This window comes from Hemibagrus wyckioides, linkage group LG23 (assembly GCF_019097595.1).
Source record: "Hemibagrus wyckioides isolate EC202008001 linkage group LG23, SWU_Hwy_1.0, whole genome shotgun sequence".
NCBI lineage: Eukaryota > Metazoa > Chordata > Actinopteri > Siluriformes > Bagridae > Hemibagrus > Hemibagrus wyckioides.
The window spans coordinates 14,540,015-14,566,849 of record NC_080732.1 but is presented as its reverse complement, the minus strand read 5'-3'; the positions used below and the strand labels follow the sequence as shown (position 1 = coordinate 14,566,849).

The following is a 26,835-nucleotide window of genomic DNA, read 5'->3' as shown; positions in this document are numbered from 1 at the left end:
TCACTCACTCACTCACTCACACATTCACTCACTCATTCATTCACTCACTCATTAACACATTCACTCACTCACTCACACATTCACTCACTCACTCACACATTCACTCACTCACTCACACATTCACTCACTCACTCACACATTCACTCACTCACTAACGCATTCACTCACTCATTCATTCACTCACTCACTCACTCACTAACACATTCACTCACTCACTCATTCACTCATTCACTCACTCACTCATTCACTCACTCATTCACTCACTCACTCACACACTCACTCACTCACATACTCACTCACTCATTCATTCACTCACTCACTCACTCACTCACTAACGCATTCATTCACTCACTCATTCACTCATGCATTCACTCACTCACATTCACTCACTCACTAATGCATTCATTCACTCACTCACTAATGCATTCATTCACTCACTCACTAATGCATTCATTCACTCACTCACTCACTCACTCATTCACTCACTCACATTCACTCACAAACGCATTCACTCACTCTCATTCACTCACTCATGCATTCACTCACTCACATTCACTCACTAACGCATTCACTCACTCACATTCACTCACTAACGCATTCACTCACTCACATTCACTCACTCACTAACGCATTCATTCACTCACACATTCACTCACTCACTAACGCATTCACTCACTCACACACTCACTCACTCACTCATTCATTCACTCACTCACTAACGCATTCACTCACTCACTCATTCACTCACTCACTCATTCACTCACTCACTCACACATTCACTCACTCACGCATTCACTCACTCACTCATTCATTCACACATTCACTCACTCACTAACGCATTCACTCACTCACTCACTCATTCATTCACACATTCACTCACTCATTCACTCACTCACTCACTAACGCATTCACTCACTCACTCACTCACTCACACATTCACTCACTCACTCACACATTCACTCACTCACTCACTAACGCATTCACTCACTCACTCACACATTCACTCACTCACACATTCACTCACTCACTCACTCACACACTCACTCATTCATTCACTCACTCACACATTCACTCACTCACTCACACATTCACTCACACATTCACACATTGACTCACTAACGCATTCACTCACTAACATTCACTCACTCACTCACTAACACACTCACTCACATTCACTCACTCACTCACTCACTCACTCATTCACTCACTCACTCACTCACACATTCACTCACTCACACACTCACTCACTAACGCATTCATTCACTCACTCACTCACTAATGCATTCATTCACTCACTCATTCATTCACTCACTCACTCACTCACTCACACATTCACTCACTCACTCACACATTCACTCACTCACTCATTCATTCACACATTCACTCACTCATTCATTCACTCACTCACACACTCACTCACTCACTCACACATTCACTCACTCACTCACACATTCACTCACACATTCACACATTGACTCACTAACGCATTCACTCACTCACTCACTAACATTCACTCACTCACTCATTCACTCACTCACTCGCATTCACTCACTCACTCACTAACACACTCACTCATTCACTCACTCACTCACTCACTCACTCACTCACTAACGCATTCATTCACTCACTCACTCACTAATGCATTCATTCACTCACTCACTCACTAATGCATTCATTCACTCACTCATTCATTCACTCACTCACTCACACATTCACTCACTCACTCATTCATTCACACATTCACTCACTCACACATTCACTCACTCACTCATTCATTCACACATTCACTCACTCATTCATTCACTCACTAACGCATTCACTCACTCACTCACACATTCACTCACTCACTCACTCACTAACGCATTCACTCACTCTCACACATTCACTCACTCACTCACACATTCACTCACACATTCACACATTCACTCACTAATGCATTCACTCATTCACTCACTCACTCACTCATTCACTCACTCACTCACTCGCATTCACTCACTCATTCACTCACTCACTCACTCACTCACTCACATTCACTCACTCACGCATTCATTCACTCACACATTCACTCACTCACTCACTAACGCATTCACTCACTCACTCACTCACTCACTCACTCGCATTCACTCACTCACTCACTAACACACTCACTCACTCACTCATTCACTCACTCACTCACTCACTCATTCACTCACTCACTCACTCACACATTCACTCACTCACTCACACACTCACTCACTCACTCACTCACTCACTCACACATTCACTCACTCACACACTCACTCACTAACGCATTCACTCACTCACTAACGCATTCATTCACTCACTCACTCACTAATGCATTCATTCACTCACTCACTCACTCACACATTCACTCACTCACTCACACATTCACTCACTCACTCATTCATTCACACACTCACTCACTCACACATTCACTCACTCACTCATTCATTCACACATTCACTCACTCATTCATTCACTCACTCACTAACGCATTCACTCACTCACTCACACATTCACTCACTCACTCACTCACTAACGCATTCACTCACTCACTCACACATTCACTCACTCACTCACACATTCACTCACTCACTCACTCACACATTCACTCACTCATTCATTCACTCACTCACACATTCACTCTCACTCACTAACGCATTCACTCACACATTCACTCACTCACTCACACATTCACTCACATTCACACATTCACTCACTAACGCATTCACTCACTCACTCACTAACACACTCATTCACTCACTCACTCACTCATTCATTCACTCACACATTCACTCACTCACTAATGCATTCACTCACTCATTCACTCACTCACTCATTCACTCACTCATTCATTCACTCACACATTCACTCACTCACTCACATTCACTCACTCACACATTCACTCACTCACTAACGCATTCACTCACTCACTATAAGGAATATGGATCCTATAAGGAAGCAAATGAATGACCAAGTCTACACATCACTGTGTATTGACTACAATGAACACCATGATCTGAGCATATCTCAGACGTGCAGAAAAAAAGCTAAAAGCTACACAGAATCACATAACTGGCTGCAATTTGAAGAGCTTCTGTTATTGCAGCTCTGATGGGAATATGTGAGCCAGGCCAAAACTAGAACATCTGCCTTTACATGCACATGAATGTAATATGGAGTTAGCCCACATTTTGCAGCTATAACAGCTTCAACTCTTCTGGGAAGGCTTTCCACAAGGTTTAGGAGTGTGTTTTTGGGAATGTTTGACCATTCTTCTAGAAGCGCATTTGTGAGGTCAGGCACTGATGTTGGACCAGAAGGTCTGTCTCACAGTCTCCGCTCTAATTCATTCCAAAGGTGTTCTATCAGGTTGAGGTCAGAACTCTGTGAATTTCCTCCACACCAACCTCACTCATCCATGTCTTTATGGACCTTGCTTTGTGCACTGGTGTGCAGTCATGTTGGAACAGGAAGGGGTCATCCCCAAACTGTTCTCACAAAGTTGGGAGCATGAAATTGTCCAAAATGTCTTGTTAAGCTGAAGCGTTAGGAGTTCCTTTCACTGGAACTAAGGGACCGAGCCCAACCCCTGAAAAACAGCACTCTGAATTGATTCAAATTCAATGATTTGGAGGTGTGTCCCAAAACTTTTGGTAATATAGTGTATGTTAATGGAAAGTTAATGGAAAATAATCAATATCAGGGTGGTGTGATGGATGTGAAGTGAATGTAACATTTACCACCGTTCAATTTTATTTATATTTAACACTGTCCACATAAATGAAACCATATAGATAGGGAACTAATCAGCAGGCCACTGATTGATCTTCTCTGACTGAAGTGATATTTAAAGCCTTGTTTTATTTGCAGGTTGTGCTGGGCAAGACGATGGAGGATTGGCTCCGATTCTCTGTGTGTTACTGGCACTCGTTTTGTGGAACTGGTGAGACAGCGACACTGGCACACACAGAGCCTTTCAGCATGCTGGGATTATTATAGCCTGCGTCTCCTTCAATAGACGCTCAGCAGTTAGAGACCAAAGCGTTTTTAATGAGCAAGCATCAAGCACCATTAACGCGCTCAAGACGCATAAAACAGCTGCCCGGCTTCACAGACGTGCCTCTAATCAGGCGTGTGTTAGAGCCGACCTTTCTGACCTGTTTAGAAAGATGACTGTTTTCAGACAGGTCCTGGTAGATCTGTGATAAATCTATGGAGTATGTTTCTAGACATGATCACTGAACCAAAATAGGACTGATATAGACACACACACACGTGCACATAGCCCCCAGCTGTAACTGTCTTTTCAAAAAGCTCATCAAATACCAAAGCAATCTCCTCAAATAAATGTCTCACCTCTCTGTCAGGTGCTGACCCGTTCGGATCTCCGACGCTGCACAGGCCTTGGAATGAAGGAGACAACGACATGGAGAGAGCGAAGAAACGACTCTGTGCTGCATTTGAGTTCTTCACCAAACTTGGTGTACTGACATAATCTCTCTCAGAAATAATTTCTATCTTCTTTGTCCGTCCTTTATATTATATTCTAAAATGCATCTGTGTCCAGCACCAAGGGTCAGTGGGTAGCGTTGCCTTACACAGACTTAAAGCTCTCCCTGATTCGATCCTGTGTTATCGTCTGTGCACAGCGTTCTTCTCTTGTTCACTCTGGTTTTCTCCCACCTCCTAGAAAACATGACTGTAGTTAGCTTGGATTCAAATTCATATCTATAGAGTTAATCCACTTACCAGCATGTTGTCTGGGATCTTGGAAGAAAACCAGAGAACCTGAAGGAAATCCACATTGACACAGAAAGAACGCAGGGATCGAACCGGGGACCCTGGTGCTGTGAGGCAGCAACCACATCACCACTCATAGAGAACACATTCATATACATTGATCAGGCATAACATTATGAGCAGGGCCAGGTGAAGTGAATAACGCTGATGATCTCCTCATCATGGCACCTGTTAGTGGGTGGGATATATTAGGGAGCAAGTGAACATTTTGTCCTCAAAGTTGATGTGTTAGAAGCAGGAAAAATGGGCAAGCGTAAGGATTTGAGCGAGTTTGACGAAGGGCCAAATTGTGATGGCTAGACGACTGGATCAGAGCATCTCCAAAACTGCAGCTCTTGTGGAGGTGTTCCTGGTCTGCAGTGGTCAGTATCTATCAAAAGTGGTCCAAGGAAGGAACAGTGGTGAACCGGCGACAGGGTCATGGGCGGCCAAGGCTCATTGATGCATGTAGGGAGTGAAGGCTGGCCCGTGTGATCCGATCCAACAGACGAGCTACCGTTGCTCAAATTGCTGAAGAAATTAATGCTGGTTGTCCGAATACACAGTGCATGACGGGTCAGAGCTACTTTGGCAGCAAAAGGAGGCTCGACACAATAGTAGGCAGGTGGTCATAATGTTATGCCTGATTGGTGTATATCATACACTAGACAATAAACACCACAATCAGCTGAATTCCTGTGTCACTTTTTTTTTTTCTGTAGGTGAAGTACTACACATTTCATGACAGGTGTGTATTGAATTGAATAAGGATTGTTGTTAATGAGTTATAAAGGTTATTAAGGAATATTTTTTGAGGTGTTGTTATAAACGGTTGTGTCAGGGACATGGCTCCTGAGGGACGCACTCTGGAGGAGTCCAATAGGAACCTGGATGAGATAACAGACCTGGCTCTGGAGCTGCAGAAGAAGACTGGAGTGAAGGTGCTGTGGGTCACCTGCAACCTGTTTGCTCATGCCAGGTCAGTCACACGGACAGCAAAAGCAGCAAAAACTAGTCAGGCAGTGGCTTCGAGAGCTGCATTAGTGTTTTGATAGGTTGTGATTTCTAATCACCTCAGCATCAACTTTTCTGATGCTGTAGATTAAAACCTGTGACTCATAAAAAAAGATAATACAGTAAGTGGTGGGTTATTGCTCATGGTCAACAAGACTCCAGAGTAAATTAGGCTTAGAGAGACGTGGAGTTATAATGACCCATCATGCACTGTGTATTCTGACACCTTTCTATCAGAACCAGCATTAACCTCTTCAGCAATTTGAGCAACAGTCGCTCGTCTGTTGGATCGGATCACACGGGTCAGCCTTCACTCCCCACGTGCATCAGTGAGCCTTGGCCGCCCATGACCCTGTCGTCGGTTCACCACTGTTCCTTCCTTGGACCACTTTTGATAGATACTGACCACTGCAGACTGGGAACACCTCCACAACAGCTGCAGTTTTGGAGATGCTCTGATCCAGTCATCTAGCCATCACAATTTGGCCCTTCATCAAACTCGCTCAAATCCTTACGCTTGCCCATTTTTCCTGCTTCTAACACATCAACTTTGAGGACAAACTTGCTGCCTAATAAATCCCACCCACTAACAGGTGCCATGATGAGGAGATCAGTCTTATTCACTTCAGCTGTCACTGGTCACAATGTTATGCCTGATCGGTGTATATTAGAATGAGTGAACCGAACTTCTTTGCTGTTATTGTGTGTACACAGTGGTACAAAACAATGAAATGTGGTCAGCATCTCTTAGATTAGAAAGACAAGGAGTCATTAAATAGTAATAGAGAAACAATACGAACAGTAGTGCAGTGACGGCTAAGTGTTTTAAGCGATATAGTGTAAGAGGCAGCACCTTGTACGTACTTCAGTTTCGCTATATACGTACACAGTGTGCTATATTACTGTAAAGGGAGACGGTGCAAAAGACAGTACCTTATACAACAACAGTATTGCAAGTGTGTTTCATGAATCGTAAACAATATTCATTGTGCTGTATAATAGACCATATGTCCGCTCTGGGGAAGAATCTGGCGGTGCGTGACTAGATGGTTATATAATGGTAATGGTGATATAATCCTGTGAAGTCAATTACATTATAATTATCAGAGCTGCTGTTATAGAAATTGAGTCACCACCAGTGGTTGAGTCTGGTGCAGTGTAGTATATTGTAAAGCTAATTAAATGCCTTGTGGTATTTATTCAGTTTTAGAGAAACTTTAGATTGAAACATGTGCCTTGTACACGTGTAGGTATATGAACGGAGCTGCAAGTAACCCAGACTGCCATGTTCTTGCCTTCGCTGGAGCTCAGCTGAAGAAAGGACTAGAGATCGCCAAGAAACTGCAGGCTGAGAACTTTGGTGAGACCAAATTTTATTTTATACATAAACCGGAAAAAAAATGGACCCAATCAGAGGCTCCAGAGTTATTCCTTAATCCCATAACTGCATATATAGTGTAATAAAAGAAGGACTGAGTAATACACTGGTGCATGATGGGCTGCGACGCGTGTTCTGGACCCTCATGGCGTAATGATGCTGCGGGATGTGGTACTAATCGGACGGTTGTGAGGTCGAATCCTAGGTGGACCCCTAAGCAAGACACTTAACCCTCAATTGCTCAGTTGTATAAAATGAAATAAATTGTAATTCACTCTGTATAAGGGCATCTGCCAAATATAAATGTAATGCTGTGATATAGATATGTGTTGACATGCCTTCTTGTCTTGTCCTCATCTGACCGCAGTGTTCTGGGGAGGTCGTGAAGGCTTCCTCTCCGCACTCAACACAGACGTAGCGGCTGAACTCAAGCACATGGCTAGCTTTTTCAGAATGGCCGTGGGTACGAAGTAGCTTCAGATTCCTTCGAATTTTGTGACGTGTTTTGCCACAAAAGAAGAAATAACGTCAGTTTTAATTGTAGCTTATAAAGAGAAGATCGGCTTGAAGTGCCAGTTTCTCATCGAGCCCAAGCCGAAGGAACCGTGCAAGCACCAGTACGACTACGGTAAGGATTTTAGAGCAGACTTTGTTAAATTATGGTTGGATGAGTAATGATGGTTTGTGCGTTCAGCTACATGCGACGATATTTTTACCATTTTGACAGATGCGATGAGTGTTATTGGGTTTCTTAAGCACTTTGGACTGGACAAAGACTTTAAACTGAACATCGAGCCCAATCACACAACCCTGGCTGGACATCCTTACGAACACGACATCATCATGGCCTCTGTGTACGGTTCTCTGTAACATTTAATGCCATTTGTAAATGTTTTGATCCAGTGTGCTGGTTTACACCACTGTGTGTGTGTGTGTGTGTAGGTTTGGCATGCTGGGGTCTGTGGACGCCAACACAGGCTCTCCCGACTTGGGCTGGGACACGGATCAGTTCCCCATGGACACCAGAAATACGACCTTAGTGATGAAGGTGACTAAAGACGTCTGTTTAAAATATGAATAGATTTTCATTTTTAGAACTGTGAGCTTATATCCATGGACCATTAAATCCCTCAGGCTATTATAGAGCAGGGTGGCCTGCAGCCTGGAGGATTAAATTTCGATGCCAAGGTCCGGAGAGAATCGACTGAGCTGGAGGATTTGTTCATCGCTCACATTGGCGCCATGGATGCTTTCGCTCGAGGCCTCAGAAACGCAGCCAAGATGATTGAGGAAGGAGTTATGCAAAATATGCTGCGGGTAATCGTAGCTAGAAATGGTGTTTGTTTTATTACTATTAGGCATTTAAGACAGAATATCAACCCTTCCTGAAAGCCAGAAGCTGATTTTATGGGTATGAAGTGTCTATAAAAAAGATTATCCTTATTTATTGTGAAATAAAAGCCATAAAACCTGATCTTAGATCAATTTAGGGCCTGTATACTATATGCGATTTGTGCTACGCAGGAGCGCTACATGAGCTTCAGCCACGGAATTGGACAAAACGTGGAAGAGGGTCGATGCTCACTGGAGGATCTGGAGGTTGTTTTACTTTTTCCTCCTCTGTGTGTCCTATCAGATCATACATTAGTTCTTACTTTAATGTATATGTTTATTCACAGGAGTTCATCAAGGAAAACGGAGAGCCTAAAGTCACATCAGGGAAGCAGGAGCAATATGAAGCGGTCTTTAATCGTTACTTGTGAGAGTCATTTTCTGTGAGATGATGTAACGGATGAATAAATTTGGGTCTGGATACAGAAAAACGTTAGTTTGTACAAGTTAATATGATAATTGCAACCTTGAAACATCAGTATATTTACATACACTTAATTCAGTACAACTTTGTACACCAACCACGCATAACATTATGACCACCTGCCTAATATTGTGTCTGTCCCCCTTTTGCTGCCAAAACAGCCCTGACCCGTCCTGCACTGTGTATTCTGACACCTTTCTATCAAAACCAGCATTAACTTCTTCAGCAGTTTGAGCAACAGTAGCTCATCTGTTGGATCGGATCACACGGGCCAGCCTTCACTCCCCACGTGCATCAATGAGCCTTGACCATCCATGACCCTGTCACCGATTCACCTCTGTTCCTTCCTTGGACCACTTTTGATAAATACTGACCACTGCAGACCGGGAACACCCCACAAGAGCTGCAGTTTTGGCCTAATCGGTGTATAATGCTGCTACACACAGTACATAGTGAAACGTTTCTCAAGGACCATGGTGCTTCATACAATAACACAGAGCTAAAGAGTAAAGGTAAAAGTAAGTATTTAATAATGTTATGAGTAATTAGTAATAAACAACCTATAACAACAGCTTATAAACACAATACAGAGATGCAGAGAGACGGCATCCAAAAAGGTGAGGGAAATATGCACGTAAAACTAGACACCAGACTAGTTTTTATTAAATATCTTCAGGAATATGATATATATATGAGATACAGAGTGTTACTTGGACCTACTACTTGGTATGTAGACATTTTTACATGGTGTAGTGTTCATTTCTTCTTTCAGCTTTTCCCTTCAGGGGTGGCCACAGCAAATAGTCTCTTTCCACCTATCCCTATCTTCTGCATCCTCAACATTTGCACCCACTAGCTTCATATCCTCATTTATTCCATCCATATACCTCCTCTTTGGCCTTCCTCTTTGCCTCCTGCCTGGCAGCTCCATGTCCAACATTCTCCTACCGATATACTCACTCTCCCTCCTCTGAACATGTCCAAACCATCTTAATCTGGCCTCTCTAACTTTGTCCCCCAAATGTCCAACATGAGCCGTCCCTCTGATGTACTCATTCCTAATCCTGTCCAACCATGTCACTCCCAAAGAGAACCTCAACATCTTCAGCTCTGCTACCTCCAGCAGTGTACAGTGTTCATAAAATGATCAATAAAAACCAGCTGTTATGAATTTATAAACTCTTATTTAATGTTATTTAGTGCAGGATATTAATCGTGTACTATGTCCAGTGTGTTCTTACAATTTTATAGTACATTAACGATGAATTTTCAAGATCTGTTGCCCTATTATTAAAATTTGGTTTATTTATGCCACAAATATATATATATATATACACTATATTGCCAAAAGTATTCGCTCACCTGCCTTGACTCGCATATGAACTTAAGTGACATCCCATTCCTAATCCATAGGGTTCAATATGACGTTGGTCCACCCTTTGCAGCTCTAACAGCTTCAACTCTTCTGGGAAGGCTGTCCACAAGGTTTAGGAGTGTGTTTATGGGAATTTTTGACCATTCTTCCAGAAGCGCATTTGTGAGGTCACACACTGATGTTGGACAAGAAGGCCTGGCTCTCAGTCTCCGCTCTAATTCATCCCAAAGGTGTTCTATCGGGTTGAGGTCAGGACTCTGTGCAGGCCAGTCAAGTTCATCCACACCAGACTCTGTCATCCATGTCTTTATGGACCTTGCTTTGGTCACTGGTGCACAGTCATGTTGGAAGAGGAAGGGGCCAGCTCCAAACTGTTCCCACAAAGTTGGGAGCATGGAATTGTCCAAAATGTCTTGGTATGCTGAAGCATTCAGAGTTCCTTTCACTGGAACTAAGGGGCCAAGCCCAGCTCCTGAAAAACAACCCCACACCATAATCCCCCCTCCACCAAACTTTACACTTGGCACAATGCAGTCAGACAAGTACCGTTCTCCTGGCAACCGCCAAACCCAGACTCGTCCATCAGATTGCCAGATGGAGAAGCGTGATTCGTCACTCCAGAGAACGCGTCTCCACTGCTCTAGAGTCCAGTGGCGGCGTGCTTTACACCACTGCATCCGACGCTTTGCATTGCACTTGGTGATGTATGGCTTGGATGCAGCTGCTCGGCCATGGAAACCCATTCCATGAAGCTCTCTGCGCACTGTTCTTGAGCTAATCTGAAGGCCACACGAAGTTTGGAGGTCTGTAGCGATTGACTCTGCAGAAAGTTGGTGACCTCTTCGCACTATGCGCCTCAGCATCCGCTGACCCCGCTCCGTCAGTTTACGTGGCCTACCACTTTGTGGCTGAGTTGCTGTCGTTCCCAAACACTTCCACGTTCTTATAATACAGCTGACAGTTGACTGTGGAATATTTAGGAGCGAGGAAATTTCACGACTGGATTTGTTGCACAGGTGGCATCCTATCACAGTTCCACGCTGGAATTCACTGAGCTCCTGAGAGCGACCCATTCTTTCACAAATGTTTGTAAAAACAGTCTGCATGCCTAGGTGCTTGATTTTATACACCGGTGGCCATGGAAGTGATTGGAACACCTGATTCTGATTATTTGGATGGGTGAGCGAATACTTTTGGCAATATAGTGTATATATATATATATATATATATATATATATATATATATATATATATATACATATACATATATGCTACACATGGTATTTTTTTTTTTTATGTGTCATTGGGGATAAAACTAAAAGCCTTATCCAATGACAATATGAGGTCTCAGATTCCCAAACATCATGGTCTTCGGTTCGTTTCAATAAAAGGGTAAGCTGTGCTGCTTACAGAGAACACAACAGATACTAGTTGTTCGTACATACATGTTAACTTGCAACCTGCCATTACTGAAGTTTATTGGATATTTTTTAACTGTCGCCTTCTCTAGTTATTTGCCTGCCTGGCTGTTTGCATGTATAATCCAAACTCACAAACAATTAGGCTATTAAACAATATCAACATTTCTTCTATCAGAGGTAAATCAAGAATTTAATAATAATAATAAAAAAAATGCACATGAATGTAATATGGAGTTGCCCCGCACTTTGCCGCTCTAACAGCTTCAACTCTTCTGGGAAGGCGTTCCACAAGGTTTAGGAGTGTGTTTATGGGAATTTTTGACCATTCCTCTAGAAGCGCATTTGTGAGGTCAGGTACTGATGTTGGACGAGAAGGTCTGTCTCGCAGTCTCCGCTCTAATTCATCCCAAAGGTGTTCTATCAGGTTGAGGTCAGAACTCTGTGAAGTTCCTCCACACCAAACTCACTCATGGACCTTGCTTTGTGCACTGGTGTGCCGTCATGTTGGAACAGGAACATCCCCAAACTGTTCCCACAAAGTTGGGAGCATGAAATTGTCCAAAATGTCTCGGTATGAAGCTGAAGCATTAAGAGTTCCTTTCACTGGACATAAGGGGTCAAGCCCAACCCCTGAACTCAATGATATGGAGGGGTGTCCCAAATCTTTTGACACTATAGTGTATGTTAGTTCTGTTTTATTCATGGCACGGTGACTTAGAAAATTAAAACCTGTACAAAACAACTCATATGTCAGTTTTAAGAAATCGATCCGGAAGTGGCGCACAAACACGCCTTTGACATGTTTTAGTGTCTCCGTCATTCTACACGGCGGTGGCACTTCAGCGCGGGGAAGTTGAGGCGCTGTGACATCACATCATCCTACCGTCCGTGCTGCTTGTCTGACCAATGGGAGAATAGCGTGAGCTCTGCTCACCCCTTCCTCGCGTCCGATTGGCTGAGCACGCGCCTAAGAGGCGGGACTCGAGCGTCAGCCAACCGGGAGACGATCCGCTCCTTCATTAGCATAAATTATTCAACGCTCTCGGTTCAGTCTCGAGACCGCACCTGGACTGACCATTACTGATCAGCTGAATGAGTGCAATATACTTTTTAGTTGTACAAATTGAATATTTTTTTCGACACTATTGTGCACTATTTTTTTTTCTCTTGGAACTTTCTTGAAGCTATCATTGTCTTTCTATTTTTTTCTTCTTATTTTTTTTTATTAATTTAAACAAAAAAAAACAAAAACAAATATGTGGACTTTTTTGGGTATCGCAAGCCTCACATATGTCTACAAAAAATGCGACGTCTTGTTGTTTTGGGCTCGCAGAGAGCTGCTGATCGCTGCAATGGCTTTCCTCATAGTGGGGGCAATCCTCACCTTCCACAGGTACTGGGGTCAGAAAACAGCGCAAATATTACAGTTACCCCTGGAAATCTTATCCATTCTGCCCTTCAGTGATAAAATCATCCACAAGTCAGGCAGCTGTCAAAGGAACAAGGCAGCAGGGGCAAACAAAAAGGTAAGTTATGATCATGCTCATGGATGCTTAGGTTAGAGTTACTTATACACCATTTTCAAGTCATTCTGCAATAAAATGATTTATTGAAATGAATATTTAATGAAATATAAAACTTTTTTTAAAGGTTAAACTCCTGTGATGTTATGAATGATTACATGTAATTTTGGTTCCGGGTGGGATTGTGTGCGTGTCCGGACAGTTTAGAAGGGGAACCGTAAATTGTGCTATAAGTGAAGTAAGACAGGCTCTCCGGTGTTTTGATTAAAACATAACAATTCCTATTCATCTTAACTTGCTTTAAAGACACACTACTTCAAATTTAGGTCATAAGGTGTAATAAAGTATGATTTTTTACCTTTTCCTTCAACCTAATACTTTCTTCATTTGTGCATAAAAGTGTGCGCCCCCCCCCCAAACACATCACTACAATTCGCTATAATCAAATATTTGTAAGTTTGTGATAAAAAAAAGCATCAGATAACTTCAAAATGAATCTAAATACCTTTAAAAATTATTAATTTATTATTAAGGTATTAATAAATACCTTTAACATATATTAAAAGTTAAGAATGTGGAAATTAGTATTTCACAACCTTCACTGTATTCCTCATCGATGTGATGTTAGCTATTAGCATTGAGCTAGCTTGTGCTGTGACGGATTTGGAATAAAAGTTGTTGTTAGTCAGGGTTTGGTAAAGTTTTTCCAACTTATTTTACCTTCCGTGACTGACATCTTTGCTTTGTGAATCTTTCTCGTTCTTTTAGATTCATACTTTATGGAAATTCAAGAGTTTATACTTTTCGTGCTTGAGTGAAGAATTTAAAGCAGCATTAAACTTTTACTAGAAAAGGTATTAAGCACTGAGTAAATCATCTTTAGTATTTTTTTTACCACTCATGATCTCCTCATCATGGCACCTGTTAGTGGGTGGGATATATTATGCAGCAAGTGAACATTTTGTCCTCAAAGTTGATGTGTTAGAAGCAGGAAAAATGGACAAGCGTAAGGATTTGAGCAAGACTGACGAAGGGCCAAATTGTGATGGCTAGACTGTGATGGCCATCAAACGTGGTCCAAGGAAGGAACAGTGGTGAACCGGTGACAGGGTCGTGGACGGCCAAGGCTCATTGATGTATGTGGGGAGAGAAGGCTGACCCGTGTGATCCGATCCAACAGACGAGCTACTGTTGCTCAAATTGCTGAAGAAGTTAATGCTGGTTCTGATAGAAGGGTGTAAGAATACAAGTGCATAACAGGTCAGGGCTGTTTTGGCAGCAAAAGGGGGACCAAAACAATATTAGGCAGGTGGTTATAATGTTATGCCTGATTGGCACACACACACACACACACATCTATATATATATATATATATATATATATATATATATATATATATATATATATATATATATATATATATATATATATATATATATATATGATTGACTGAGCACGCGTATGTATATGCGTATGTATGTGTATATATGGTATATCAGGGGAAGACCATCATAATTTAACATTTAAAAACAACAGTGTGAAGGAGTTGATTATTTTTCTTTTCACCCCTTCATGCTGTTGTTTTTAGATGTTAAATTATTATGGCCTTTCCCTGAAGGCAGTGTATTATTTTTTATGAAGAGGTTACACAACTGACATGTTTATATTTTATCGTATATAATCTTATACCTCCGCTCATGACTTATTCACTAGGGAGTGTCCAGGAGGAAGCGAGTAAGATCCAAAGAAGACCTGACCACAGAAAGTACCTCAGAGAGTGCATTCTCTACTGACCCGGAGCCTGACGTCATCATCGTGGGTGGTGGTGTGCTGGGTTGTGCCATGGCGGCCGTGTTGGCGCGAGATGGCCGGAAGGTTACCGTGGTGGAGAGAGATCTGTCAGAACCGGACAGAATTGTGGGAGAACTTTTGCAGCCAGGTGGCTTCCGTGCACTCAAAGAGCTGGGGCTGGAGGGTAAGCGATAATGGATGACTCATGGGAAAAGATGTTTTAGGCATGAGATGCTAAATAGATTCACGTATGAATTCATTCACACGTTTATACAACTTTCCTTAGAGGCAGCAGAGGGTCTGGATGCTCATGTGGTCCGTGGGTATGTAATCCATGACAAAGAAACTCTCTCAGAGGTGGAGATCCCTTACCCACAAGACGAGTGTGGCGTCCAGTGCGGCCGAGCTTTCCACCACGGTCGCTTTATCATGGGCCTGCGACGTGCTGCTCGTAAAGAACCCAAGTAAGCTTCTGATTAACACAGCGTAACACATTATTCATTTATTCTGAGACACCGGATACAGACTGTAAGATGACCGAGCTTCATGGTTCCTTGGCTGAATAAGAGCCATGGCTCATGAGGATAGAAATGTTTAAAATAAATGTGCCATTAGATTATGCCATTATGTACATTAATTCATGTTAAAAATATTCATGTCTGATATCTTTCTACACTAAACATGCATAAAGTAAATAATTTGCCTCTTTCACAATCATTACACCTCGAGACATATTACACACGGGTCAGAAAAACATTACTGTAAATGGAGATCAGATCTAGGGGGCATTTTACTCGGTGTAATCACCTGACACTACTGTTACTGACAGGCTACATCAATCTACAGTGTGTGCTAGAAAATCAGCCAAGCTTCACTTCTTCATATAGTGCTTTACGACCAGTTGTAGTAGTGGTGTTGTCAGTAATGCAAGGAATTTGACAGGGTTTCTGTTTGTACAGTGTGCAGTTTGTGGAGGGGACAGTAACCAGTCTGCAGGAGGAGGATAGCTGTGTGACGGGAGTTCAGTATCGTGAGAAGGACTCTGGGAAAATCAAGGTACACACACAAAAATAGTTCTTGTTAAGCAGTTCTGTTCGCTAGAGGTTTAAAACAGCAAATGAAGATATAGCTGTGGTCCTTAAGGTTTAATTGTGTACCTTACACCAATCAGGCATAACATTATGACCAGTGAGAGGTGAAGTGAATAAGACTGATGATCTCCTCATCATGGCACCTGTTAGTGGGTGGGATATATTAGGCAGCAAATGAACATTTTGTCCTCAAAGTTGATGTGCTAGAAGCAGGAAAAATGGGCAAGTGTAAGGATTTGAGCGAGTTTGACGAAGGGCCAGATTGTGATGGCTAGACGACTGGATCAGAGCATCTCCAAAACTGCAGCTCTTGTGGGGGGGGGGGGGGGTTCCCGGTCTGCAGTGGTCAGTATCTATCAAAAGTATCCTTTAAGTCCTGTAAGTTGCCAATTGGAGTCTGTGAAGCCTCCACCTTGCAACTTACAGAACTTAAAGGATCTGCTGCTAACATCTTGGTGCCAGATACCGCAGCACACCTTCAGGGAACTAGTGGAGTCCAAAAAAAAGGACAAGTACTGATAGATTGAAGTCAAGACTTAATAAGCAAAAAATAAATAAATAAAAATAAAAAAAAAGTCAGTATCCTGTCCGGGGTTGTGGTGGACCTGGAGTGTATCCCGGGAACAGTAAGTGTGAGCCAACAGCCAGTATATGGGAAAACAGTCCAATATAGGGAACAAAATGCACACAAACACACACACACTCTAGTAGTGCATCTAGTAGTGTAGTAGAGGAAACAGACACGGGACAAGGTGAGTACATTGTGAAACTCTATAGGACTGATAGGGATTCCTTTCACCCATTCACCTACTGGCACTAATAATATCCCTCACTCTGCTGTTTCTCCTCAGGAGATCTCTGCTCCTTTGACGGTAGTCGCTGATGGCTGTTTTTCCAAATTTCGTAAGAGCCTCATATCTGGAAAAGCAAAAGTCTCCTCACATTTCGTTGGCTGCTTAATGAAGGTAAGATGAAGAGTCTGAGAGAAATATACGTACTTCGTAATAATAATACATCCTAAGTGCTGTATATTAATATATGATCTAAACTAGCTTTAAATTCATAATTAGTAGATGCTTGTGTCGAGATGGTCAGGAATAGTCGATTCTGGTATACAAAAACCCCCCAGTTAAAATAAATATCTTACATGCACCTGATTCTGTGCATCTTTTCTTGTGATGTATTGATGTGTGATTGCGTCTGCTCTCTCAGGACTGTCCTCAGTTTAAACCCAATCACGCAGAGCTGGTCCTGGCAAACCCCAGTCCAATCCTGATCTACCAGATCTCCTCCACTGAGACCAGAATTTTGGTGGACATCAGGGGAGAGATGCCCCGAGACCTGTCAGGATACATGGTGGAGAAGATTCATCCTCAGCTACCAAGTAGGATAGGCTTTTATCTAAATAACTTATCTATATTACTACAGATCGAAGTAGAAATGAATCATCTAAATGCCCTCATGTCACCTTTCTTTTTCTGCATAGCATCTAATGTTTGTTTTCTGTCTGTAGGCCATATACAGGAACCATTTTTGCTCGCGCTGCAGAATGACCGTCTCAGGACGATGCCCGCCAGCTTCCTGCCACCTTCACCAGTTAACAAACCAGGTAAACATGTAAGATTACGATTATTAAGAGATTCATTTGAGATATTATGCCACCAGAATCCATATACACAGAATCTCTTTGTAGTAGTTTAGCTAATGTGTTATTACTGCTTTATGTTTTAGTTGATTAACTAACTGTCCTTTATGACCTTTAAATTAAGGACATTAAAATGATGCAGATCTGTTCAGAAGTATATGAATTGAGACTAACTCTGCCTGACACTCTGACAGGGGTTCTGCTTCTGGGAGACGCCTACAACATGAGGCATCCTCTGACCGGAGGGGGGATGAGTGTAGTGCTTAACGACATCCGCATCTGGAGAGAGCTGCTCAAGAACATTCCAGATCTGTATGATGACAAAGCCATGCTTCAGGTAACAGGAGTTTCATTTAGAGAGGAAATACCATGGAGAGTTAATATTTTTGGGGGACTCCTTATATTAGGACACACTCGAAATAAACAATGTAATTAAAAGCATGTGTGATGGGTGCAGACGGTGTTTCAGTTCATCTTGAAGGTGTTCAGTGGGGTCGAGTCAGAGACAGGGATCCGTGACGGACACGTGTGTCCAACCTTGGCAAAATTGAGCTCGCTTTTTGCAAAGGTGAAATGTACAGCTTTGTAATGCTGCAGAATATACAGATCAGGCATAACATTATGACTAGTGAGAGGTGACGTGAATAACACTGATGATCTCCTCGTCATGGCACCTGTTAGTGGGTGGGATATATTAGGCAGCAAGTGAACATTCTGTCCTCAAAGTTGATGTGTTAGAAGCAGGAAAAATGGGCAAGCGTAAGGATTGATGAAGGGCCGAATTGTGATGGCTAGACGACTGGATCAGAGCATCTCCAAAACTGCAGCTCTTGTGGAGGTGTTCTCGGTCTGCAGTGGTCAGTATCTTTCAATAATGGTCCAAGGAAGGAATAGTACTGAACTGGCGACAGGGTCATGGGCGGCCAAGGCTCATTGATGCACGTGGGGAGTGAAGGCTGGCCCGTGTGATCCGATACAACAGACGAGCCACTGTTGCTCAAATTGCTGAAGAGGTTAATGCTGGTTCTGATAGAAAGGTGTCAGAATACACAGTGCATGACGGGTCAGGGCTGTTTTGGCAGCAAAAGGGGGACCAACACAATATTAGGCAGGTGGTCATAATGTTATGCCTGGTCAGTGTAAACAATATACAACTGTGTTCTTTAAACTTTGTGGTACCAGTTTGGAGGGAGGAACCACATATGGGTGTGATGGTCAGGTGGCCACAAACTACTGGTCATATAATGCATGTTGAAACAAAAAGCAAATATTGGGTAAGAATCTGATATATTTGAGATAGTGAGGAGAGAATATTACAGGCGTATGAAAGAGGTGTGATAAACTGAACTCATATGATAACATTTAGCTATTATATCTGAGAGGAACACACACTTCCTGTCATGAAATTTAAAGAAACATGACACATTTGTGGTTTTGTTCAACAGGCAAAGAAGACATTCTACTGGGAACGCAGGTCCTCACACTCGTTTGTGGTGAACGTGCTGGCTCAAGCTCTTTATGAGCTGTTTGCAGCAACAGACTGTACGTCCACGTCTCAGTACATTCAATAATCTCTCACTGAAGTCACTAGGTTTGAGATGCAGTGGCTTGTACATTGGAGGTAATTTAATCACATTTGTTTTCCTTCTTCAGGTTGTCTGAACCAGTTGAAAAGAGCCTGCTTCCACTACTTCAAACTGGGTGGAGAATGTGTCAATGGACCAATAGGTCTGCTGTCTGTGTAAGTAAAACACCGATGATGCCACCATACACCGATCAGGCATAACATTATGACCACATGCCTAATATTGTGTTGGTCCCCCTTTTGCCCTGCACTGTGTATTCTGACACCTTTCTGTCAGAACCAGGATTAACTTCTTCAGCAATCGGAGCAACAGTAGCTCGTCTGTTGGATCGGATCACACGGACCAGCCTTCGCTCCCCAAGTGGATCAATGAGCCTTGGCTATCCATGACCCTGTTGCCGGGTCACCACTGTTCCTTTCTTGGACCACTTTTGATAGATACTGACCACTGCAGACCGGGAACACCCCACAAGAGCTGCAGTTTTGGAGATGCTCTGATCCAGTGGTCTAGCCATCACAATTTGGCCCTTTGTCAAAATCCTTACGCTTGTCCATTTTTCCTGCTTCTAACACATCAACTTTGAGGACAAAATGTTCACTTGCTGCCTAATATATCCCACCCACTAACAGGTGCCATGACGAGGAGATAACCAGTGCTATTCACGGCACCTCTCAGTGGTCATAATGTTATGCCTGATCAATGTAGATACAAAATGCTTTATACGTGATTTGTTCCTTGACACAAGATCTATGTTCTCTTGTTAGGTTAACGCCAAAGCCCATGACTCTGATTGGTCACTTCTTCGCTGTGTGCCTGTACGCCATATACTTCTGCTTCAAGTCAGAGTCGTGGCTGATGAAACCAAGGGCCTTGGTGAACAGCGGAACCATTCTGTACCGTGCCTGCGCCATTTTATTTCCCCTGGTCTATTCAGAGCTGAAGTACCTGGTGTATTGAGATACACTAAGTGTCACGTGACCAGCATAAAGACTGCAATCATTTACACGGGAAGGCACTTAAACAGCACGGAGATCTCCACGAAACGGAACCAGCCGTGCCTTTCAGCATCACGCATATCTACATATCTAAACCTCAAATCTGTTTATTCATTATGGTACAGTGTAAAGAGCTTGTATCATACACTGACAATGAGATGATTGACTTTAAAAAACTCTGAGTGACATTCGGGGTGGATTTGTCACTGTTTCTTCTAAAAAAGCAGAAGCAAATTGGTTTTAAACTAATGCTCTGCTGCATCTGTGGAATTCTTCATCTAAAGAAAGTAATTGATGACTCTTTTGTATCAAAACTGAAACACTCACTGTTTTTGTATGTGCCATCAACCCTGCATTTCCTCCTCTGATATTATATATAGATATATAGATATAGTGTATACATTAATCTTGAATCACCAAAAGTGAATTTCCACACACGTATATGGGATTATTTGTGCATCAAATACAACCTGCACTTCACTTGTTCTGCATTTCAGAATAAATGTGCCTTTGAATAAATAAACCATTTTCAATATGTTCAATAATCTTTGTAACTCGTAAAATTATGGTTTCTGGAGCCATCCGATTGGTCAGATGTTAGTTCATTTTCACTAGCTATCATTCCTTTAGAGCAGCTACTCATCTGTAATAAAAAAAAAATAAAACAGAAATAAGCAGATGATACTCCAGTCAGTTCTGGAGCTGGAGCAGTAACTGCACTACACAACCACTAGGGGGCAGCAGCAACCGCGTGCCTGAGCACTTCAACACATAAAAGCCAAATGCTGCATTTTAAAGGGGGGGAAAAAGGAAAATAATGCTGGAGCATGTTGTCATGGTAACATATCATGCACTACTTTGACAACACTTCCCTAATGGCTTCCTTTAATAAACTTGTGCCACTTACATGTACACCAAACGTCTCGACCACATCCTTGCTGGGGGTTTTTAAACGAAATGATTAAAATACAGTTTGTCTCAGGTTACAATAATTTTTATTTATTTACTTTTTCTTTTTTTTCCCCTTCTTTTTTATTACACTGTAATCCAGCAAATCGGCTGGAGCGTTGTTTTTTTTTTGTTCACGCTGGACCTCGTCTGTGACTCCACATGGACAGAACTCGCTGGTGTGGGAAGGGTGATGAGGGGTCTGATGATTACCTGCTTTTTCTTCACCCTCCTCATCCTCCCTCAGCCTGTGAACAGTGAACCTACACACCAACAAAGACACAGCATCGGGACGAGACACGGGAGGAGAGAACCTGACCTCCGCCGGACTCGGGACAGGGCTTTCAAGCTACATTTTTTCCCCCTTGACGGTGTAGCAGAAAGCTCTTCATAAACAGCTAACATCTGTTAATTTCTAAACACACAAATAAACAAACAAAACAAAACAAAACAAAAAAAAATAGATATATAATAAAGACTGTACAGCTACTGCAAAGAAAGCCGAAAGCATCTGGCTTCAAACTAGATTAAAGTGCTAGAAGCAACCCACCAAATCCACACTCTATATATATATATATTTGTCTGCTAGTAATTATATATATTTATATATATAGGAACAAATCTACTATTTTACCATTCATTTACAGGGTAATATACTGTACATTATATTGGTAACAGCTGAGATGTCAGCACAAAAAAGATCACTGTCACACTTAACAGCAATATATAATTACATATATATATTTTATATATATATATATATATAGAATTTGTTATATAATTATATACATAAATATATAATTGTCATTATATTTCTGAAAAGAAAGGAAAGAAAACATCTCCAGCTTTTCAAATGATTCCCCGGAAAGCATTTCTCTTTTTTCTGTCGAGACGTAAAAGCTTTTTAAAAGTCTGTTTGAAAGAGCGACGGGAAGAGGAGACAAAAGACCCCGTCTGGATTATTGAGGTTAACAAGAACAGTAATTTGCATATTCCACAAAATCTATTGCGACACATTACTGTCTACGAACAGTACACACGACCCTCCACACGTGGAGGAAGCTGAACTCACACATAAACCCACTGAACAGAACGGTACGACGATGTTTTTCTTCATAGATTAAGGGCTATGTGCTTTACCGCGGTGGATCGATGATGGTGAACGACAGAAAGACTATGAATTCACGACACTTGTATAATTCGCTTCAGAAGAAAAACCCCCCCTCCCCGGGATGTACACGTTTATTTTTGCTCTCTGTACGGATGCCGCCTTAATCAGGCAATCCTGTTTACCTGTCAAAACATTTCTCTAATCTGAAAGGGCACAGGAATGTGTTTGTAGTTGCTTCCATTTCTTCCTTTTTTTTTTTTTTTGTCCATCTCCCCTGAGGCCATTGCATTAGTAACATCCAATTATTACCCAAAGGAAGAAGCCTTCCGTCTCGGTCTAGAACAGATCCATCTCGTCCCAACCCTACGCCAAGCATCACCATCTGATGTTCAGAGTGCTCCAGTAGTCCCCTGTAATCAGCATATAAACGCTCACTGATGATTGTCACGGTGCGTCTCACCTAAACACACCTCGCACTGAAGCTTGGAACAAAAGTACACATGGTAACAGCACAGGGAAAGTCAGAGTGGAAGGAAAAAGATTTGTGTTAAATGCAGGAGTAACATACGGCAAGCATAAAGAGATTATGCTTCTTCAAAACAGGCTTCCTGGGAGCCGAGATGATGCACATTTAGGTTGGGGACACTTCCAGCCAGCACAGAGACATCTGGTTGGCCTTCCTTCCCTGACTGGAGCCATCTTTCTTTCTCTCTCTCTCTCACTCTCTTCTATAGAGAGTGGCCTACTCGAAAGACCAGATCTCAATGTCCTGCACGAAGAAGTCCTCCTTCATTGAGAGCATCGGATTCCCGAAGGTTTTGCACGAGTGACTCCTGCCGTGGTAGAGATCTCCGTCCAGCCACAAGCCAAATTCGCCACTGTAAGAGAAGGAGATGGATTTAAATGTATTTTAACTCTCTTCTCAAGAACTGGTGCCATGCAGAAAGTCAGTGGAAGCTTCAATGCTACAAGGCAAGTTAAGATCTAGTAATTACAAAAGGACTAATGAATAAAAATTCCTTACTGACGAAGGTCTGACTAACAACTGGATTGTGACGAGAGTTACCTTCTAATACTTTAAGCCTTAATTATTAGCTGATGGCTTCATGTCACGACAGCACAGTGAACTAGAACAGATGAGACAAAGCCTGCATTGCAGAGCGGAGACGGTAAATAAACTGAAACATTTCTGAAAGTTTATGGAAAACTCGAATAATGACTCTAGCTCTATAGCTAGTTACTGGTCAGCCTTTAGCTAAATAACAGCTACAATTGTTTATGTTTAGAAAATGTTGCCTTTTTAGAGACTCATTGCCTTTACATCAATATTATGCTTTTCTGGCTCCAAGATCATCCAACAGAGTATCTGAAGTGTTAATTTCTTTTACTACATGTTTTATTATGACACTGTATCCTGCCAGTTAAACACATTTCCGGTCATTGTCTGGATTTAAAGGATTCATAACATGCATGTTTTCTAAAATTTGCAGGCAGCAGCATCTTGACAGCACAACCTGAGAGGAAACCCCTCGTGCCATACAACCAAATATGTTGTACATACAAATCTATTCAAATGAATAAAGCTCTGCAAAGAGCACGAGTTCAAAAGCTAGTAAACCTGTATATCAGACACAGAAAGGACTTACCTTCCTCCACCAAATGCCAGGGAGTCCATGTCTCCTTTGATGAAGAACATGTTATCACCTGTCCATTTGTAGACCTGACGGCACAGAAAATACAGGCGGAAATCCATTTCAGTGCAGTCATGTCAACATACTGACTTAAAAATGCAACAAGCTTCTCAGAAACCGTAAATGAACCACACCTCAAACTGCGGATAGAAGGAGAAGAGGAATGTTTCTCCAGTGCCGTAAAATCCGTCGCTTACTTTAAAGGGCTCTGATGCTAAGGCCCCAAACACCTAGACAGCACACAGACCACACTGATGAGTAAATGTTATCATGAGCTACAATACAGCCTGTATGGGCTATTGAATTCCTCCAGTGCATTTCCCACAGAATAAATGAACTGGAAAAATGCACAAAGGCAATAGATGGATATCATCATAATAAAAGATGTCACACACAAGCGCAAAATAGATCACTAGGCCAATCGGCCACTGGTCTAGCAGAATAACGCTCGCAATAATCAGTACCCCAAGCTGCCATTCATGTGAAGTTCACTATATTGCCAAATGTTTTGGAACGTCTGCCTTTACATGCACATAAACGTAATATGGAGTTGTCCTGCCCCCTTTCAGCTATAATAGCTTCGGGTCTTCTGGGAAGGCTTTCCACAAAGTTTAGGAGTGCGTTTATGGGAATTTTTGACCAATTCTCTAAATGCGCATTTGTGAGGTCAGGGACTGATGTTAAACGAGAAGGTCTGGCTTGCAGTCTCCGCTCTAATTCATCCCAAAGGTGTTCTATCAGGTTGAGGTCAGGACTCTGTGCAGGCGAGTCAAGTTCCTCCACACCAACCTCGCTCATCCATGTCTTTATGGACCTTGCTTTGTGCACAGGTGTGCAGTCATGTTGGAACAAACTGTTCCCACAAAGCTGGAAATTGTCCAAAATGTCTGAAGTATTAAGTGGCCAAGCACAACCCCCCGAATTCAATGATTTGGAAGGGTGTCCCAAAACTTTTGGCAATATAGCATATGTATTTAAAGGAAAGCCCTTAGTTCAGTCATGCTTTGGGAGAGTCTTACCTGTCCGTCACTGTCTTTAATGACGAGGAGCACGGGAGAATCCTGTCCCTGCATGATCCGGTACAGGGTTTTAATACTCATGCCGTGCTTGGATGTGCTGAATGCCAGCGTCCATGGATAGCCTATGGTTCTGGGAGGGAGATGCTTTGCTAGCTGTGAAAAACATGGAGGATGGCTCATTAGCAGAGGTGGATAAAAAAAATAGATAGGGCAAATAAATAAATGGAAAATCGATGAAAAAGCATGCTAGCGTTCTCAGAGCACAGAAAAAGGAAACGGAGAGAGAAATTCGGAAAACTGTACATCAGTGGAATGAAATTGAATGCTCAAAGGCCACGGTCATCAATGCCCAATTACAGTAGCAATGACCTTTTAACACCAGCAGGCAGAGAACCTAACCAAGCACGATACAGCCCCATGTGTACACACTTGAATGCGCTCCAGAGTGCTATAGAACTTCAGCGTAAATCTGTGTGAGGATTTGTTTTTATACGCTTGTCTTGGCTTTGTGTCTTGGATCGTGTTTTGACCGGTTTGCCAGCAGTATGTGCGGAACGCAGGATGAGACGCCACCTTATTTGATCTATTTTCTTGAAGTGCTGATGCTGCCGAAAGGCCAATACCCGTAGGGCATCGCTGAGTGTGGCATCAAAACAAATAGATCTCACAGAATACGGGCACAGTGAGCAAAAAAATGGAGACAATCAGAGATGACAGCATTCGGGACAAGTACGACTCAAATACAGCTGATGTCCAGCAGCATTCCTTTATTAAATGTACAGGTATATTTTTTAGACACCAAACCTACAATAGTGTTCTTCTAATAAACCCATTGTGAATCTCAGGCCATCTTCAACACTGAGATGTAATGAATCCTTCATAAGGCTGTAATTACTCCCAGACATCTTCCAGGCTGACAGAAATGCCAAAAATAACTGCTACATCATCTATTATACGGCATTCCCACCTCTGTAACCGCGCACAATGTACTTACATTGAAAATATGTCAATATCAAATAACGCTGCTTTGTTTAGGCACTATTTTTATGTTTTAGGAAATTCATAAACAAAATGTAATGCTTCAGGCTTTTCTGCCAGTGTGTGATGATCTAAAACCGATCGATAATTTGAGGATGCTTAAGAAAGCACCTTACTGGAGGAGGATCAATGAGCTCCTTACCTCCTGTAGAGTGAAACTAGCACTTGAAGCCATGCAAGCAAAGAGTGGGATCGATAAGGCTCACCTTCTCTATCTGTTCAGCCTCCAGGAGGTCACTAGGCTCACTCAGGTTGGGTTTGAAGGTCTCCGGCTCCAGGCTGGCTGTGATGGAGGTGCCATGCTTGGAGTTCACCTCTTCCTTTGTGGTGATCTAGAAGCGGAGAACAGTGTAAGCAAAAGTGAGCAGCGGCTAAACGCGAGAACCTGTATTACTTTCTGGCTTATAATATAGGGTACAGTGGTTTGAATCTAAATGTCTTTAGCTTGGTTTATAATCCAACATCAAGGGTAAAATATCCTCAAGGAAATTTGTTTATTTAAATGATCATGCATGCAAAAAAAAAGAAAAAAAAGAAGCACATTAACCAAAAGATTTACACGCAACAAAATATTTTATCTATAGATCTATATCTGCCCTAGTTATGCACG

At 42.2% G+C, this 26,835-nt stretch overlaps 3 protein-coding genes across 7 annotated transcripts in view; 2 read left to right on the top strand and 1 right to left on the bottom strand.

Moving 5' to 3' along the window:
- Positions 1-8,997, top strand: part of rnf144b (ring finger protein 144B) — a 29,299-nt gene extending 20,302 nt beyond the window's left edge. For both annotated transcript variants that reach the window (XM_058376866.1, XM_058376865.1), the window contains 12 exons: positions 3,874-3,946; positions 4,371-4,486; positions 5,505-5,530; positions 5,624-5,761; positions 7,047-7,156; positions 7,542-7,637; positions 7,719-7,802; positions 7,902-8,028; positions 8,117-8,222; positions 8,309-8,491; positions 8,699-8,773; positions 8,854-8,997. In XM_058376866.1, coding sequence (XP_058232849.1) covers positions 3,874-3,946; positions 4,371-4,486; positions 5,505-5,530; positions 5,624-5,761; positions 7,047-7,156; positions 7,542-7,637; positions 7,719-7,802; positions 7,902-8,028; positions 8,117-8,222; positions 8,309-8,491; positions 8,699-8,773; positions 8,854-8,937 — 1,218 coding nt within the window. In that variant the 3' untranslated portion in view covers positions 8,938-8,997. The remainder of the gene's footprint in view (positions 1-3,873; positions 3,947-4,370; positions 4,487-5,504; positions 5,531-5,623; positions 5,762-7,046; positions 7,157-7,541; positions 7,638-7,718; positions 7,803-7,901; positions 8,029-8,116; positions 8,223-8,308; positions 8,492-8,698; positions 8,774-8,853) is intronic.
- A 3,837-nt stretch (positions 8,998-12,834) lies between these two features.
- On the top strand, positions 12,835-20,791 carry sqlea (squalene epoxidase a). The gene is made up of 11 exons (XM_058376863.1): positions 12,835-13,312; positions 15,024-15,285; positions 15,388-15,565; positions 16,061-16,157; positions 17,044-17,157; positions 17,405-17,576; positions 17,706-17,801; positions 18,032-18,174; positions 19,283-19,379; positions 19,491-19,578; positions 20,188-20,791. Exons 1-11 carry the CDS (start codon positions 13,043-13,045, stop codon positions 20,378-20,380), a joined length of 1,710 nt encoding a protein of 569 aa, XP_058232846.1. The 5' UTR covers positions 12,835-13,042; the 3' UTR covers positions 20,381-20,791.
- A 694-nt stretch (positions 20,792-21,485) lies between these two features.
- Positions 21,486-26,835, bottom strand: part of oxr1a (oxidation resistance 1a) — a 179,802-nt gene continuing 174,452 nt past the window's right edge. For all 4 annotated transcript variants that reach the window (XM_058376861.1, XM_058376858.1, XM_058376860.1 and 1 more), the window contains 5 exons: positions 26,432-26,557; positions 25,188-25,340; positions 24,303-24,398; positions 24,124-24,197; positions 21,486-23,355 (listed from right to left, as the gene is read on the bottom strand). In XM_058376861.1, the coding sequence (XP_058232844.1) occupies positions 23,220-23,355; positions 24,124-24,197; positions 24,303-24,398; positions 25,188-25,340; positions 26,432-26,557 (585 nt within the window). In that variant the 3' untranslated portion in view covers positions 21,486-23,219. The remainder of the gene's footprint in view (positions 23,356-24,123; positions 24,198-24,302; positions 24,399-25,187; positions 25,341-26,431; positions 26,558-26,835) is intronic.

What these genes read in the sequence shown, in the direction of transcription:
- sqlea (XM_058376863.1), top strand. Translation starts at nt 13,043, where the DNA reads ATGTGGACTTTTTTGGGTATCGCAAGCCTCACATATGTCTACAAAAAA. An exon ending in TCGTTGGCTGCTTAATGAAG is followed by an intron (nt 17,158 to 17,404) that starts GTAAGATGAAGA and finishes CTGCTCTCTCAG; the next exon opens with GACTGTCCTCAGTTTAAACC. An exon ending in GATTCATCCTCAGCTACCAA is followed by an intron (nt 17,577 to 17,705) that starts GTAGGATAGGCT and finishes TTCTGTCTGTAG; the next exon opens with GCCATATACAGGAACCATTT.